General features: G+C 38.1%; 1 protein-coding gene across 5 annotated transcripts in view; it reads left to right on the top strand.

Annotated features, from left to right (window-relative positions):
• The window catches only part of ATG2B (autophagy related 2B), a 76,183-nt gene extending 63,265 nt beyond the window's left edge, over window positions 1-12,918 (top strand). For all 5 annotated transcript variants that reach the window (XM_019481619.2, XM_019481618.2, XM_019481620.2 and 2 more), the window contains exons 35-42: window positions 1,278-1,356; window positions 2,312-2,516; window positions 4,237-4,306; window positions 4,947-5,029; window positions 5,641-5,762; window positions 5,862-6,016; window positions 7,181-7,330; window positions 8,204-12,918. In XM_019481619.2, coding sequence (XP_019337164.2) covers window positions 1,278-1,356; window positions 2,312-2,516; window positions 4,237-4,306; window positions 4,947-5,029; window positions 5,641-5,762; window positions 5,862-6,016; window positions 7,181-7,330; window positions 8,204-8,434 — 1,095 coding nt within the window. In that variant the 3' untranslated portion in view covers window positions 8,435-12,918. The remainder of the gene's footprint in view (window positions 1-1,277; window positions 1,357-2,311; window positions 2,517-4,236; window positions 4,307-4,946; window positions 5,030-5,640; window positions 5,763-5,861; window positions 6,017-7,180; window positions 7,331-8,203) is intronic.
• Window positions 12,919-15,810: the final 2,892 nt, after the last annotated feature.

Raw genomic sequence — 15,810 nt, 5'->3', positions numbered from 1 at the left:
TTAACATCTACTGTGTACTATGTAACCACTTAAGCCGGAGGTTCTTCCTTTCTCCAAACAGGAAGACATCCCCAGGCATTCCATTGTAAAAATATAACTAATTGTTTTTGATAGAAATGGGTGAGGCAGACCAGAAGAGTGTTTCAGAAACTGCCTTCTATAGAAAAAGAAAATTTTAAGGGTATACATGACAGTTGGATATCTGGCTCCCACTGAAAAGCACTGGAAGTTGTTATCTGACTGTTTGTTTGTGCCTTTTCAAAATTTTTCCCTCTGAGGTCAGTAGTATTTTCATGTAATATCCACACAGCGTAGAACTAGAGCAAAGCTGTCCTACTGGCAGGTTAGGTTTTGGCTACTGCTTCCCCTGTCACTCCAACAGCAGTCAGGCACTCCCGATATCCCCATCTCTTCTCCCTTCTCCCCTCTCTTAGGGGGTGGGGCAGTGCAGCACACAGTATGGGGAGCAGAGGATGAGTTCAGGATTTTCTGCTTTAGGCTGGGACCTTGGCAGCTGGAAACAATGTATTGCACTCTTGAAAAAAGCAAAGGCAATCCTAGGACATAGATAATCTATTTTCAGTAGAATTAAAGAAGGAGTAATACTAGTTTATTAATAACACCAGTGATACTTATGATTCTTCATCTTGAATATTATATACAGTTCTGGTCACCCATATTTAAAAATAACTAATTCACACTGAAACAGGTACAGAGAAGGGCTTTGAGGATGGCCAAGAGAATGGAGACCTTATGCTTGAGGTGAATAAATGACTTTGGTTTGCTAGGCCTAACACAAGAAAAGCTGAGAAGAGGGTATGAGTGTTGTCTATAAATGACTCAGGAATTAACACCAAGAAGGGAATAGAAGTGTAGCAGCTAAAAAACAATGTTTGCACAAGAGCAAATGGGTACAAGTGGCCCGTGAATAATTTTAGGCTGGAAATTTAGAAGAAGTTTCTAAGCTTCAGAGGATTAAAGTTTTGAAACAGCCTTTCAATAGGGCAGTGAAGGGAAAAACACATAAGTAGTTTTGAAATGAACTTTTATTATTTTGTCAGAAGGATGATGTAAGGTTGTTGCTTGTAAAACTAGGGGACTCAACTAAATGACTGAAAAGGTCCCTTCTACACCTGAGAGATTTTGAGATCACTACTAAAGTGTGTCCCCTTTTTAATGCAACAATAAAAAAATCCAGGATTGTGGATAGTATTTTTCAGAGACTTATAGTGGTTTGTATTCTTTTAGCCTGATTGTATCATATATCTTTACTTTAGGATGCCTTGTTTTTTCTGAAGGATTTTTTTACTAGCCTTTCTTCAGAAGTGGAACTATTAATGACGCCAGATCCAGAAGGTAGATTTATTTATCTAATTCTATAACTCCTGTTTATAATCTCTTTCTCTTCAAGCATATATATGAGTAAACACACATACACTCTGCCATATATGTGTGTCTTAGTACATTAGTTGTTTAGCTACATGGATTAACCATACAGAGCTTTGTGAAGGGTTTGGTAATTTTGTATTCTTGAGTTCCTTGGGTATTTACACAGGTCTTCAGTCTCTATTAAAAGCAGGCAAAAACTGTTTCAAATTAGGCACCCCAAAACTATAACGTTGTTAATGAACACTACAGAAATTGTTGTAACGTGTATGTTTCACAGAATCTATAGACGGACAAAAAAAATGCATGCTTTCTTTCCTTTTCTCCTAAAGTGCATCGGTAATTTAAAGTTAGGTACCAGTCTTGGAGAAGGACTCTGTCATAGGTTTATATACAAGCAATATGAACTTTGTAATACATTAAAGTATTACTTCAGTCCAGCAGTGAGGAATTAAGGGTTTTTTTCTTTTTTTAACAAATGTTCCCCATTTGAGTACATTGTAGTATGTGCACACTTGTAACTAGCATTAGATCTTCTACTGTTGTTGATGTGGCTTCCAGAAATGTCTAGACTGTAATGCTCTCTAGAGTTTTTATGAATGTTATGAGCATGCAAAGATATACTTGAAGGTCTGAGCATTTTACCCAGTCTCTCATCAAAGAGGCTAGGTGAAATTTTATTACCTCTCTCACTTTTGTTTTTTCTTTTGAATATGTATTGGTTAGTGTTGGCACTTCCCATATTAAGAACGTTTTATAAATATTATTCTCCCTGTGGAAATCCAGTATTCATGGGCAGACCATTTAAATCCAGCAACATGTATCCTTTTCATTAGACAAAAAACGCATATTGTACTGGCTGCTTGAAAATAATATTAAAAAATATTAATTATTTGTTTACTCTATGCAACTTTTATTTTCTCAGTGAAAAAGTCTCCTGGTGCTGATGTAACCTGTACCTTACCCAGGCATTTCAGCAACTTCAAGGACCCAAGTCCAGTCATTTCTTTCACAGTACACAAACAATCAAGCCAAAATGGTAGTGCTGACTCTGTGGATGTGGTTAATGGAGATGACCATAATTTCTCTCATGAAATGGCATCATATAGGGATCAACCAATTTTTTTTAGGTAAGTTCTAGTCAAAGATTTTGAGCCTTGCAACTGTTCAGCCATTTTATTACTATATTAAAGCATTGTATTACAGTAATTTTCAGTTAGAATTAACAGGAATTATTTTGCTTTATATGTAATATTTTTATGTAGTGTTGCAAAGTACATGGAAAATTTTCTATTTACTTTTTCAAATCTTTGCATGCAGACAAAGAAGGTAAAATACAGTTAGAATTGTAGGATATGTGTAACCATAAATGAACAAGATGTCTTGCTGCCAGATAAAATGTTTGGTCTCTACAGTGGAAAACTTAGTCTAACTTAGGTATAACAATCAGTAAATAATGAGGAAAAATAATGTCATGGTGTAGAGGAGTTTTAGAGTAATAAAATGTTGTGAAATGAGATTTAAGAGTTCTACAGGTGACTATAAAAATTGCACCTTATTTGGTTTTCTGCGCCATATTGAAATCATTATTTAGAGAGAGAGAGCGAGCACTATATATACAGTAAAAGCTCTGCTATCTGGCATCCCCTGCGAATGGGGATGCCAGACAACAAAATATGCTGGTTAATTGAGTGGCCCCAGCAGCCACTTCTTCTGGCGCATTGCCGCCCCTCCCACGGGCCCCGCGGGACAGAAGGTTGGGCCCCACGCAGCCTGTTATGCCCCCAGGCCATGGGGGCTTGCAGCACAGGCTGCTTTGTCCTGGGCCATGGAGGCTCAGAGAAACCGGAAGTGCCACGGTGGGCACGGTGGGTTTCACTTTATCTTACAAGCCGGCATGCCGGTTAATGGAGCATGCCTGCTTGTAAGATGCTGGTTAACAGAACTTTTACTGTGTGTGTGTGTGTGTGTGTGTGTGTGTGTGTGTGTGTGTGTAAACAGCTTAGTCTGCCTGTCCTTAATGCTCTTCATCAACTGTGTCTATGCTGCTGAGAGGGCGGCAAATGGCTGCTCAGGCCTGAGCAAGCATGGGGCGGGAGGAGGCGAATGGGGGGTGGGGTGGTCACAGTGGTAGTGCTGCCCAGCCCTGATGCCCCTCCATGCTTGGCGGGGCGGGGAACTGTTAGCTAAATTCCAGTTGGAAGGCCAAATACTGCCCTAATTTCACTTGTTAGATCCAGTGGAGTTAGTTGTACTGATGAAAATGAGGACAAGGTTTGATTCCAACCAGGGGTATGTGAATCCCCCCTCCCCCCCCCACTTGTTGACTGTTTGCTGCCCCCTCCCTGCCCCCCCAAACGCTGGGGGGCTCCCTCCCCCCTCCCCTCCCCCCCGCCCCCCACTCATCTGGCTACTGGGGGACTCCTGCCTTCTTGACTGGCTGCCAGGGGTACGCTGACCCAAAAAGGTTGAAAACCTGCGGTTTACAGACACCCTTGTACTAGTGCAGTACTCAGAAAGAATACAGATATGACTTCCTGATAGTCTCAATATTCAGATCTGTCAGTTATAAACAGTTATTACATTGTTAGCTTGAATTTGCAATCATTGAAATAAACATTAAACTCCTCTCCATTACATTTTTACAGGAGCACAGAGTTGGCACATGCTGTAATGTGCATGGTACTAGACACTATAGTGATTTTATGCCTTTAAAAAAAGTAATGTAAATTATAGCATGAGAGGCATCTGTTTCTGTTTCATATAGTGGTTTTCCTGTTAAATGGATTAATTTGCTTATCTCTCTCTCTCTCTCTCTCTCTCAAATTGGATATCCTTTGCAAATTTCAGAGAATTTCGATTTGCATCAGAAGTTCCAATACGACTTGATTACCACGGCAAACACGTATCGATGGATCAGGTTTGTTTACACTACTGAGACTATAAAAGTACAAGTAACGCTTCTGTGTTTCTTTCCACTGGCTGAGTTATTCTTTATGCCACCTGCCCAATATTGATGTTATCTGGAGCAATTTTGAAACATTATTCCTATAAATGTTCAGTAAAATTAAGTGTTGTTGAAATCTTAAATTGAGAAGATAGATGGTTAGTTGTGTTTAGTCTAAAGTTAGGCACAAGGTAGGGCCATGAACCAGTTATAGTATCTGATTAATTGGGTTGCTGTCTACAAAACCTCATGCTTCTCTGAACTAGTTAGTTTCCCTGTCCTACTTTCTAATTAAATTGAGAACAGAGGGATAGAGTCTAGTGGATATGATTGACCTCCATTCAGCTCAGGCCAAGGTGACTAAGGCCAAGAGCCCTGCCAAAGTGGCCACAAGCATTCCAGTGATGCCTTGGATGCATTCCTTGACACACCTCCAAACTGTTGGAGAGCCTTGTACCATCCATAGATTCCTCTTGTACCACCTAAGTTGGCATGTCTCTTTTGTTCAGTCTTCTTACTCTATGACCTATGAAATGTATACAGTAATATTTGAGTGTGATCCAGTTAGTTGTTTCCCAACTGCAAAGTTTTTTACTGAGTATTTAACTTGCAGGGTACTTTAGCTGGGATTCTGATCGGTCTTGCTCAGTTAAATTGCTCAGAGTTAAAGCTGAAGAGACTCTGCTATCGACATGGGTAAGTTTTCAGATCTGTAATGTGAAGACTTTAATGTAAATTGCATGTGAATATTGTTTGTAACTAAATATAGCAGACAAAAAGTAAATACTGAGTTAGGTGTAGTTAAAATTTAAAACATTTTGCAATTATTTTATGAGCAGAAACTTCATTTTAATGGATGCTGTCTTGTTTAAAGGCATTTGGTGCTATGACTTTGGCAGATTTGGGGGCTGAGAGTTTACTAATATGATTTGGTAAAAGAACGTATCTATATTGAGGCCAGTCCTTCAGTATATAATGACTGTCACATTAAAGCCTTAAAATGAAGTGTTTTCCTGAATAAAAGCCTAAAGAACTACATGGAGCTATATTGTTTATCTGTCAAGATTTTCAACAAGCTTTCTTCCTTTCCATTAACTCCTTAAACTGATGCTCCCAAGTGGAATTCTGTAATTTGTTTGATGAGACTTAGACAAAAAACTGGGTCCTCCAAAAGTAGCAGAGCATGGCATTTCAACCTGGATTTCTCCAGTGTCAAAAAATGTCTTGTTCTATTAATTCAACAGACACATGCCTCAAAGTATGTCATCTTTTGTTTTTGTAATACTAATAATTCTGTTTGGTTTCAGTTTGTTGGGTGTGGATAAATTATTCTCTTATGCTATTACTGAGTGGCTTAATGATATAAAGAAAAACCAGCTGCCGGGAATTCTGGGAGGAGTAGGGCCCATGCATTCTTTAGTACAATTAGGTGAGTTCAGTTCTGTGCTTCTAGATTTTAGGTGCCTCTTGAAGGTATGAGAGTTTATCTAACAAGTTACTAAGTATGGCATTCTGTCGGTAATTTCAGTTCAAGGTCTGAAGGATTTGGTGTGGCTACCAATAGAGCAGTACCGAAAGGATGGTCGTATTGTAAGAGGCTTTCAAAGAGGAGCAGCTTCCTTCGGTACTTCCACTGCAATGGCAGCTTTAGAGCTAACAAACAGGATGGTTCAAACTATACAGGTGTGTTTTGTGTTATAGTTGGGGTTAGACAAAGGAGGGCAGATTGTAGTAATAGGGAGCAACTGAATACCCCAGTTATGATCTAGGTGACACGGTAAAGCTGGGTACAGGGTGCTGCACACAAAAAGGGCAGTCTTTGCCCTGGCACAGTAAAACTTGCTGTTATTTGATATAATTTGAAACACTTGCAATGTAGAAACATTGACACTAATAAAACAGGTAGAATGGGAGAAGATGAATTAGGATATGTTTTTAAATGCATATGATTTTTATTTGCATATTGGTAGGCTGTTATTTTTTCAATGTTACAGCCTTAAATTGCTGAAGTGAATAGTTTTTGTTTGTATAATCTAAAATTCTTTTGACATGGAGACTGTTTACCACTGTTTCCAAAGTCTTTATAACTTCAGTAAACATCAAAGTAACTTTATTTTAAAGTGAAAACAGTTTTATGCCTCAGATAAAAAATATCTAATTTTAGTTCCTGAAACTACAAATGTTGCACATGCTTAACTTAATGGACAACTGAAGTCAGCAGTGTCATTTATGTGAGTCAGGTTATTCACCTTCTTAGCTATTTGTAGGAGCTGAGCCTTGATTTTCAGTGTTTTTATTTTTGACTATTCAGTTTTGTAAAATTCTAAAAGATCTCTTGATAGTAATAACAACATAAACAAGCATTTCACTATAAACTTTCAAGCTGAAATGACACACTTTCCAACTTAACTTACAAAGCCACAGTCCAATTTTAATTAATGATTTATTTTCTTAAAGTTATTTAAATTGTCTTGATTAAATTACTCTACCCAGGTAAATGTTATTGCCCCAATACTCTGGGATGAGAGAAGAGGGGGCAAGGCTTAATTTTCCTCTATTTTGCTGATGTGTGATAATTCAGGCTATGAAAGAAAAGAGACTATTTTGGGATGTAATATCAATATTCTAAGACTGTAGTTTCTCTTTAAATTATAGCTGCCCAGTGTTTTGACAGTTGAGGAAGGGAGGAGTGCATGAAAAATGCTATTTTCTCTCCTAAAAAAAATAGCTGAATTCTCCTAGTATTCTGTCCACCTTGCATTTGCTATAAATTGGGCTGGTTTTGATATGTGATCATATTAATGTTATGATTCTATTAATTTATTTTTCATCTCTTCTAATCCTTAGGCAGCTGCAGAAACTGCTTATGACATGGTTTCCCCAGGCCCTAGTTGTATTGAGACAAAAAAGATGAAGCGATTATCTCGCTATCGCTTGGCTCATCAGCCAGTAGATCTACGGGAAGGTGTGGCTAAAGCCTATAGTGTGGTAAAAGAGGTATGAGTAAATGCTGCTTATTTCCTTTTCCTTTTTTCCAAACCATATTTAAAAGTTGCTAATGCAAAATCTGCTATATGTATTAAAACATGGTTTTGAAATTATAAGAATATCATTTTGAAATATGCACACTTGCTCAGTAGACTTCACTGTATTAGAAGCCTTGCACGAGGGAAGATTTGAGAAAAATTGTTAAACCAGGGCAGCCTGAAAAGGGAATTAATTAAATGAGGTGAATTAATGAACTGTATTCTACAGATTTTTCTTTTCCTACTGAATATCAAATACCTCAGAAGGATATGAAACTAACTTTTGACAATGTTTAGCACTAACCTTCAGCATTTACTATTTAAGCAATTGCCTGTGCATACAATAAATGTATGAGTCATGGATTGTGATGCGTTTTAAGTTTGGACGGTTAGGTGAGTTGTGGCTACTGTTTTATAGCTTAGTTGCATGCTTGATATTTTCCATAAGTAAAAACGTCCACTGTTTTTAGTCTGATTGTCATTTGGAGTGATCTTTATGTTACGACTGGAGCGAAGAAAGGATGTAAGATCAGTTGTACTGAGATGGGAAGCATTCAGTGAACAGTCAGCCTGGAAAAGTATCTTTTACACTGATTGCTTGCAGCTGCTACCACCGCTGCCTGAGAAATTCTATAAGCAGTTATATTAGATCGTTCTTTCTACACGTTTAGTAAGTATTGGATAAAATTAATGTTTAGAACCAAACTAAACTGTGTAGGTATAGTCCTTTAACACTGTTGATGAAATCCACAAAAATAATCTCTGCTGAGTAATTTAGATCACTGACAAAATTAGAGGGGGGTGGATTTTCTCTTGGGTAACCACTTTCTGTTAATCTTTGAAGGGGATTACAGACACTGCCCAGACAATCTACGAAACTGCTGCTCGTGAACATGAAAACAGAGGGGTAACTGGAGCAGTGGGAGGAGTCCTCCGCCAAATTCCACCAGCTGTCGTGAAGCCTCTCATTGTTGCAACAGAGGCAACATCAAATGTGTTAGGTGGAATGCGAAACCAAATCAGGCCAGATGTACGTCAAGAAGAGTCTCAAAAATGGCGTCTTGGTGAGGATTGATATTTTGATCTGGCTCAGCATGAGGCTGGGAGTATACGAGATGATGTCCAAATGGCAGCTGTAGATGGAACTCATTTCATTATGCTCATCTCAGGAACAGAAGAGGTTTTCAAACAGCTTGATGGCAGAACATCCAACCAAAAACTTCAGCAATGAAAAGCAAAGTGGTATTTGCTTGTGGACATGCTGCATGTTACCAAACCATTTGGTAGCTAGTGCCAAATATAGTGGAGCATTTGCTGCCAAGTTAGAGACATGCTTGTTTTATTTCATTTACCATGTTTTCCTTGGTACATTTGATGTGTCATTAACAGCAGTCCATCTGGTCACACTAGATATATTTTGAAATGTTTTCTTGAGCATGCTCAAACTGTCTTCAATAAAGGGCTCCACAGATGCTTTTTGGTAACTGAAAGATAAAAGTTTTAACTTGTGATGTGACTGGGAAGCCATGATATAGAAGCAGATAGGATTTTGATGATTTTGTGTTGATGAACATTGCTTTTAGTATAAGACTTAAAACAAGGGTAATCTCTCAGTAACTGTTCAGAATTTAGACTAATTTTTTCTGAACAAGAATTGTTCCTTCTAAATATCAAACTCCTATTTTTTGTGGGTTTTTGAAGAACCTGAATGTTGCAGACATGTTCTGTTGTGTTGCACTTTAAAGAATATGCCTGTATATTTTGCTTTTTTATAGTGTTAATAAAATGTAATGTGCATTATTCTTTTATGTGGTTTAGAGACTTATGCAAATTATTGAAAGGGACATCATTTGATGAAGACCCTAAAAAACAGAACACAGAATAAGATGCGTCTTACATTTGTTTATTTCTGATAAGAGGTACCAGTTTCTTTGTCGTCTTGTCTACCAACAGCTATGCTAAAAATAGCTGTACTCTTAAATAGAAGGCTATTACAGTATTGTGTTAGGTAGGAGGAGTTTCTCGGCAAGATGAGGTCCCTAAACCAAGTAACAATATTTCACTTAATAGTTTAATTAAAGTGCTACGCAGCATGTATTTTAATAAGCTACCTTTTATTTAAAGATTCCATTGTTGCACAGTAGTGTTACGGCACTCGAACAACATGGCATTTTTAAAAATTCCGTTAGTACAGTGTTGATTATCTGAATGTCATGAAGGGACATAAAATAAGCTAATTAATATTGGAGGTAGTCCATGTTTGTTAGATACATAAAGAACAAACAAAAACTCAGAACTGATCTTTACATTGTTTCCAGGTTCCCTGGGAACCCAATTGTCACTTGAGGGCAGGGCCTGGGCAGATCTCATTAATGGAGTATGGCTAGTAGGTGAACAGGCAAAACTGCTGAGAATGAGCTGTAGAGTAAACCCCCTATACCTGGACTTCTGCAACAAGTGCGGGAGATAGAAGATGAGGAGGAAAACCCTCCCAATTGTTGACAGTTTGAGTGTGGGGGATGATTAGCTACACCCTCAGTTGATGCAGTTGCTGTCCTTGCCAAATAGAAGCAGTGCGGACTTGCTACATCCAGTTCTCTGCTAGAGAGAGGAATGTTTAAGAAGCTTTCAAGGTGTTAAGCAAGGAATGGACCTTCCCCCCTTATTTTATTCCCTGCCAGCAACAACACTGCACCTAGTACTTGATCCCTCATGGAAAATAGCAAAAGGTACTCACCAGATGGAGAGGAAGAACTGTGGCCTACTTGCCCTAGCAGTTTGCTACCCATTCCTAAGTAGTAGCTGAAGGACAGCTGAGTGACTTACAAGCAACCTATAAAGAAAACTGCCAGTTAACATTCTTCTCGTAAACAGATGTTCAGTTAAAAACAATGTTTTGATCAGAACAGCATACTGCTGGCTTTGCTTTATATCTAAAGAATGCACTTAATTGTGGTACTCCTGGTCAAATGACTGGTTGTCTCATCCCAACTGAGCAGATGCAATTAAAAAAACAACACCTGGAGATCAATAGCATGAATGACTATACTGTAATAAAAATGCCTGTGGCATCTCATGTTTTTTCCCCTCACCTAATCAATATTTGGCAATTTCTTTATTTTACACCAATAACCACTTGGTGCCTCTTGAATGCATCATCACTAAGTGGATTTATGCTAACAATAATAATCATTATGCATTAGTTGTTACTATGTGCTATTACCAGGCTACATGATTTCTCTCAGAAATATTCCAGCATAGAAACCAAGCTGGTTAGGTGTGGCCCCATTATTTGGAGTATATCCTACCTCCATAGCAGCATAGTTCTGCACATCTGTCATATACATAAACTCTTTGACATAGCTGAACTTAAGAAGTCGTTCATTTTGTTTTCAAATTTTCCATGATCAACGTTTACAGTAATGCACTTAGAATATATTTTCTATCCAGAGACATGCTGTCAAGGTCAAATAGTATATTTTTATAAGCTGCCTTTTTTGCAGTCTGTTAATAGTGCACATTTTTAAACTTCACTTTTCACTATTTCTATCGGCTGTTTAAGTCTTTACATTTAATTCACCCTGCTTAATGAAACCAGTCTTTTAATGGCCAGCTGCTTGGTTTACATGTTCTATACAGGCATATCACACAGTAAACACCATGCCCTTCCCAAATGCTATTCTAATCTTCCTCCCCTGCCTCATCCGGTGCTTTGTCTTCTGCTCTGTCCTGTTTGCCACCGTGCTGCCTACCCACTTCCCAGTCCGTCACATGCAATGTACAGAGGGTCCCCCTGCTACTTTTATGTTTGCCACGGGTTGGCAATTGGCAATGCCTAATGTGTTATGAATGCTGCAGGGGATTTTTTTAATATTACAGCAAGAATAACAACCTTTAAATTCAGACAGTGTCCCCTTAAGATGTTCTGTGGACAATCTATGCTCTCAATCAAAAAAAAAAATTGTAGAAGTTGTACAAAAAGAGATTCACCAAATATACTGTTCATTACTATAAGTGTGTTGAGCAATTTTTACAAAATGAGTTCCCTGTTTCGTAGATGATATCTCAGAAGTGGACAGATGTAGTGCTACACTTCTCCATTAGCATGAGGAGAAGGGTCACAGAGTTATCAAACTTGAATTCTCCACTGTAAAAACTGTTATAGTTACTAACACTTTTCATGACTTTTAGGGAGTGTATGCAGGTGCAATCTGTACAATTTACATATCACATGGATGTAAAATAATGTGCACAGCTTGATTTTCTTTTTTTTTTTTTTTTTTGCCTTTTTCCATACAAAAACTCAATAAAGTTATTGAGTCAATTGACACTACCTTTACTATTGTGTAGTCTGATGTTCTCCAGAGAGACAGGCTTAGAACTGTCATCTTCATTTTCTTAAGCTTCTTGGCATGTAAAATACTAGTGATACATGTCCTGGAATTACCCGAGAGCTTTTCTGTCCTTCTAAGAAAACCTCTTTATAAACACCTCACCTGGGATTGAAACGAACCTGTGACCACTTCCATTCAGAGGAGACTTTCTCGTATTAATTGAAAGCTGCTAAATTTCAGGACAGAACGCAATTCTAGTGATGCAATGTATTCAGTACTTGCTTTCTGATTCAGGAAGTTAGGATAGGTCAGTGATTTCATACACTGGTGGATGGTAGATGTATTCATCTTTCATCAGTGAAAGAACATGGGTGTGGGGGTTAATCTTTTAATTGCTCCTAGTTATTTTATCAATGTTTCAATGTTTGATGTAGCTAACAAGAGATGGGTTTCCTTGCTAGAGCAAAATGCCATTTAATGGCAAGATGGCATCAAGAAGCTAAATTCCTTTTTTGCTGGACTTGTTCCAGACACCTGAAAGTGTGACACCTGAATTATTTCAAGTACATTCAAATATATTTATCTGCAAAACAACAGTGAAATCCAGAAGTTAGTTTAGATTAAGTGCATATTCCTAATGTCTCAGATTTCACAGCAATACAAGCTTCTTCAACATAAAGATGGTAGATACTAAATCAGTTTAGCTGCGTCTTTTCATCTAGCTCTAATCCATGTCTAGTGTTCACAGTCTCTGCTGTTTTAACTTTGCTCTAAATCTTCCCGATCTTGTTTACAATAAAAGTAATCACAAAATTAGTTTAAAATGTTAATCATGCATTTATACTGGATTTCTTAAAGCTAATACAGCTTAGACAAAAGAGGAATGGTTTGTGTATATGTATCTGTATATTTTTTTACATATTTGTAGTCAAAGTAGTTTTGTGGCATTGTTTGTATATAGTCTGCTAGTGTAAAGCCTGTATAATCTTATGACATCAGAAACCACTCTTGAAGGGAATTTAAATATTTAATCTTCCTTTATTTTGCTTAAAGTACTTGTACCCTCAATACATGTTTGGAGAACTATTTTTAGATCATAAGTTCACCAATCTTGATGTATATTAAAATGGTAAAAGACCTTGTACAAATAGGCTCCTCTGTTAAATATATTTAACAGAAAACTGTGGATTGTTGATACATAAATAAACATCGTAATCTTCCTTGAGTCAGTTTTCACTACTAAATGTATATATTTAGTATAGAATATGACTTCTTTAAAATAGCAGATTTGGCTCTTAAAAGTATTTAGCCTTCTCAGTGACCTAGTTATTTGGCATTAAATGTTCTTACATATTGTTTGCATATAAGGTTGCACAGGTATATATAATCCTAACTTTAGGCTGCTTTGCAATGCACTTCAACCCCATTGTTCATATGTGTTCTGAAACATTCTTAAAACTACATGAATACATATGGTCTTTCCCTGCCACTCATCATTCAATGAATTCTAGTTACTCACTATTTCTTTTTATTTTCCATATTCTGTCCCTGGTTCCAGGTCTTTATTTCTGCTCACCATTCACATTCAGCACAGAATACAAAATTATTTGTTTATTTCAGGGTGTTTTCTGTTGTGCTTTTAACTGTAGCACCCAAGTGCTTCATAAACTTTTTTTTAAACCCCATTTGCTATCTTGGGACCCAAGGCACAAAGTACGTAGTATTTTTATAGCCCTTCATAATGTTGAAGAAGCATCTCTTATTGACTTACATTGCAGCTAGGAGTGCAGAGCACTTCTACAGTTCTGGTCTCTGATGTTTCACAATGGATATCCAGGAAATGAAGAACAAACAATTAGTAACAAGCTGTGAAAAGTGCTTTAAGATATTTGCCCAGAATCACACAGGAATTCCTTACAGATGCAGGGATAGAATCTAATTCTCCAAGGACCCTTCAACTTTCTGAAGCAAGATACCATCCTGTCTCTTCCAGACTCATTTACTACACATACCTCAACCTCAGAAATAAAAGGAGTAGAGCTTCTAGGCTAAGTACAGACGTCAAAAAGCCTGAGACTGAATCGATTCAGTCTTTGCAGGTTAGTGCAAGCAGCATGACTTGAACCAATAAGCAAGTGAACAGATAGTCACTGGAAAATGCAGCCACATGCTTGCAGTTGCCCAGGACACAAGCCAAGGGGTGCCAAAACCAATCTCCCTGTTCTGCTGGATCAGTCAGCTTAAATCTGGAGGGGATCTGGGACAGAAGTTCAATAAGCTGATTTAACCTAAATCGATTAAGTCTGATACTACATCCAGGTTTATTTTTTAAAAGTTTCAGCCATTTTATGTGCACTAAACTTCTGTTGTGTTACAGATTTGGACTGGTTTCTGATCACTTATACTGGCTTGTATGCAACTTCTGTCCCTATCCCTACAGACAGTAGCCGCTATCATGCAACCCAAATGCGTTCCCAGAATATTATCCATTCAGTGCACTGAATATGGCCTGGGTCCTGTAGGGGAAAAGATAACCACAGGAAAAAAAATGAACAAACAGTGAAACAGGTGTACAACTTTTTACTTTGGATTAAAGCATTCCTTACTCTCGGAAGTAGCTGGTTTCTTTTCCTAAAAGATTTACAAGTACATTTTACCCTGGACAAAAGTACTCGGAGGAAAACACCAGCTTGACAATTGGGTGAACAACCGATTACACACTGGAAAGTGTCAGGGAAATTTGATTATGAAATATATGCATTTTACCAGCTGCACCTATACTGCAGAGCATAAGTCTCATTTTCTTGTTTGTAAGCTCTGTGGAGGGGATTGTATCTGCTAGTCGAAGGCTTTCCAAGGATGGGTTCTCTGTGGAACTTACAGGAAGTCGGGGTTCAAGCTTCCCCTTTTCTGAGCTTTGTGTTCTAGGGGAGTGCCCTAAATGCCCCCACAGGCTGGACTCACCTCTTTGCCTGGATCTAAACCTTTAATACCCCCATGTGCTCAGATAAACTCTGGAGAGCAGCCTGTTGTAGTGGGGTTTAGCAAGCTGGAATTGTAGGCATGAAGGTATAGGTAAATACCAAAGGAGGTTTGTTTCTCTTAAGCTATCACAATACCAGGAAGAGCTGGTGCCTTGCTGTCTCCAGACTAGTCAAAAGGAAGAAGACTGAAAAACCACAGTCTCTTTGTATGGAATACCAATCCGGATAACAGCACCTGGTCCTGCTGGCCTGCAGTTTGAACCCAGATCATCTGAAGACCACGCAAACTGGAGAGTTGATCTTTTCCTGTAAGTCATTTTTCTTTTCCCCCTTACGGGTGATTAGAGAGGACTACCCACTTCTTTATTGTTCATTTCTGTAACGCTTCCAAAGTTTCCTTCTAGTTCCTTTCCCAAGAGCTTTCCAGTTTGAGAGTTAATCTCTGGCAATTCAGGTGCCAAATAAACTCTTACAAACCAAAATATATGTTTACTTGTTTGCAAAAAAAATTTAGGTTGACCTGTCCACAAAAGCAAGTGGAAAGAGCTGCCAAAGGTTAGGCATGCACACATACATGGAAACTACCTTTGTACAGATACAAAAAAGGAAAAAAAAAAAAAGGATACAATGTAACCCTCTGCACCACTGTAACCTACTGGAATCTCTTGTAGATTTAACCCAGGAAAAAACAATAGAAATAAACAGGTGCAACTTTACCAGCATAAGTACAGTGTGATATTGGGGATGCCCATTTACTTAATGCAAACAGTCTGTCACATCTACTCCCCACTACCTAGCAGTGAGGCTGCTGTAACAGCTGCCCTGGGATAACTAATTGTCTGTCTATTCCAGACCCCAGTGTAATTTGCATCAGTGTAAAAAATAAATAAATAAATAAATAAATAAATAATTGCAAGTTACACCAGTGTTAATCTATTGTGTGTCCAGGGCCTAAATTAGCAAGCACTTCGGGACAGGAACCATTGCTTTTGATCTATGTTAGTACAGCAGTCCCATGATGAGGTCCCCATCTATGAATACTGCTCCCAGACACAATGGTAATACAGGTCATAAATATGTGCAGCTTTCTCTAGATCAGGGTTTCAAAGATATGTCCCACAGGCTGGATCCAG

The sequence above is a fragment of the Alligator mississippiensis genome, chromosome 2 (assembly GCF_030867095.1).
Source record: "Alligator mississippiensis isolate rAllMis1 chromosome 2, rAllMis1, whole genome shotgun sequence".
NCBI lineage: Eukaryota > Metazoa > Chordata > Crocodylia > Alligatoridae > Alligator > Alligator mississippiensis.
The sequence above is the reverse complement of the archived record's forward strand: the minus strand, read 5'-3'. Positions and strand labels throughout refer to the sequence as shown.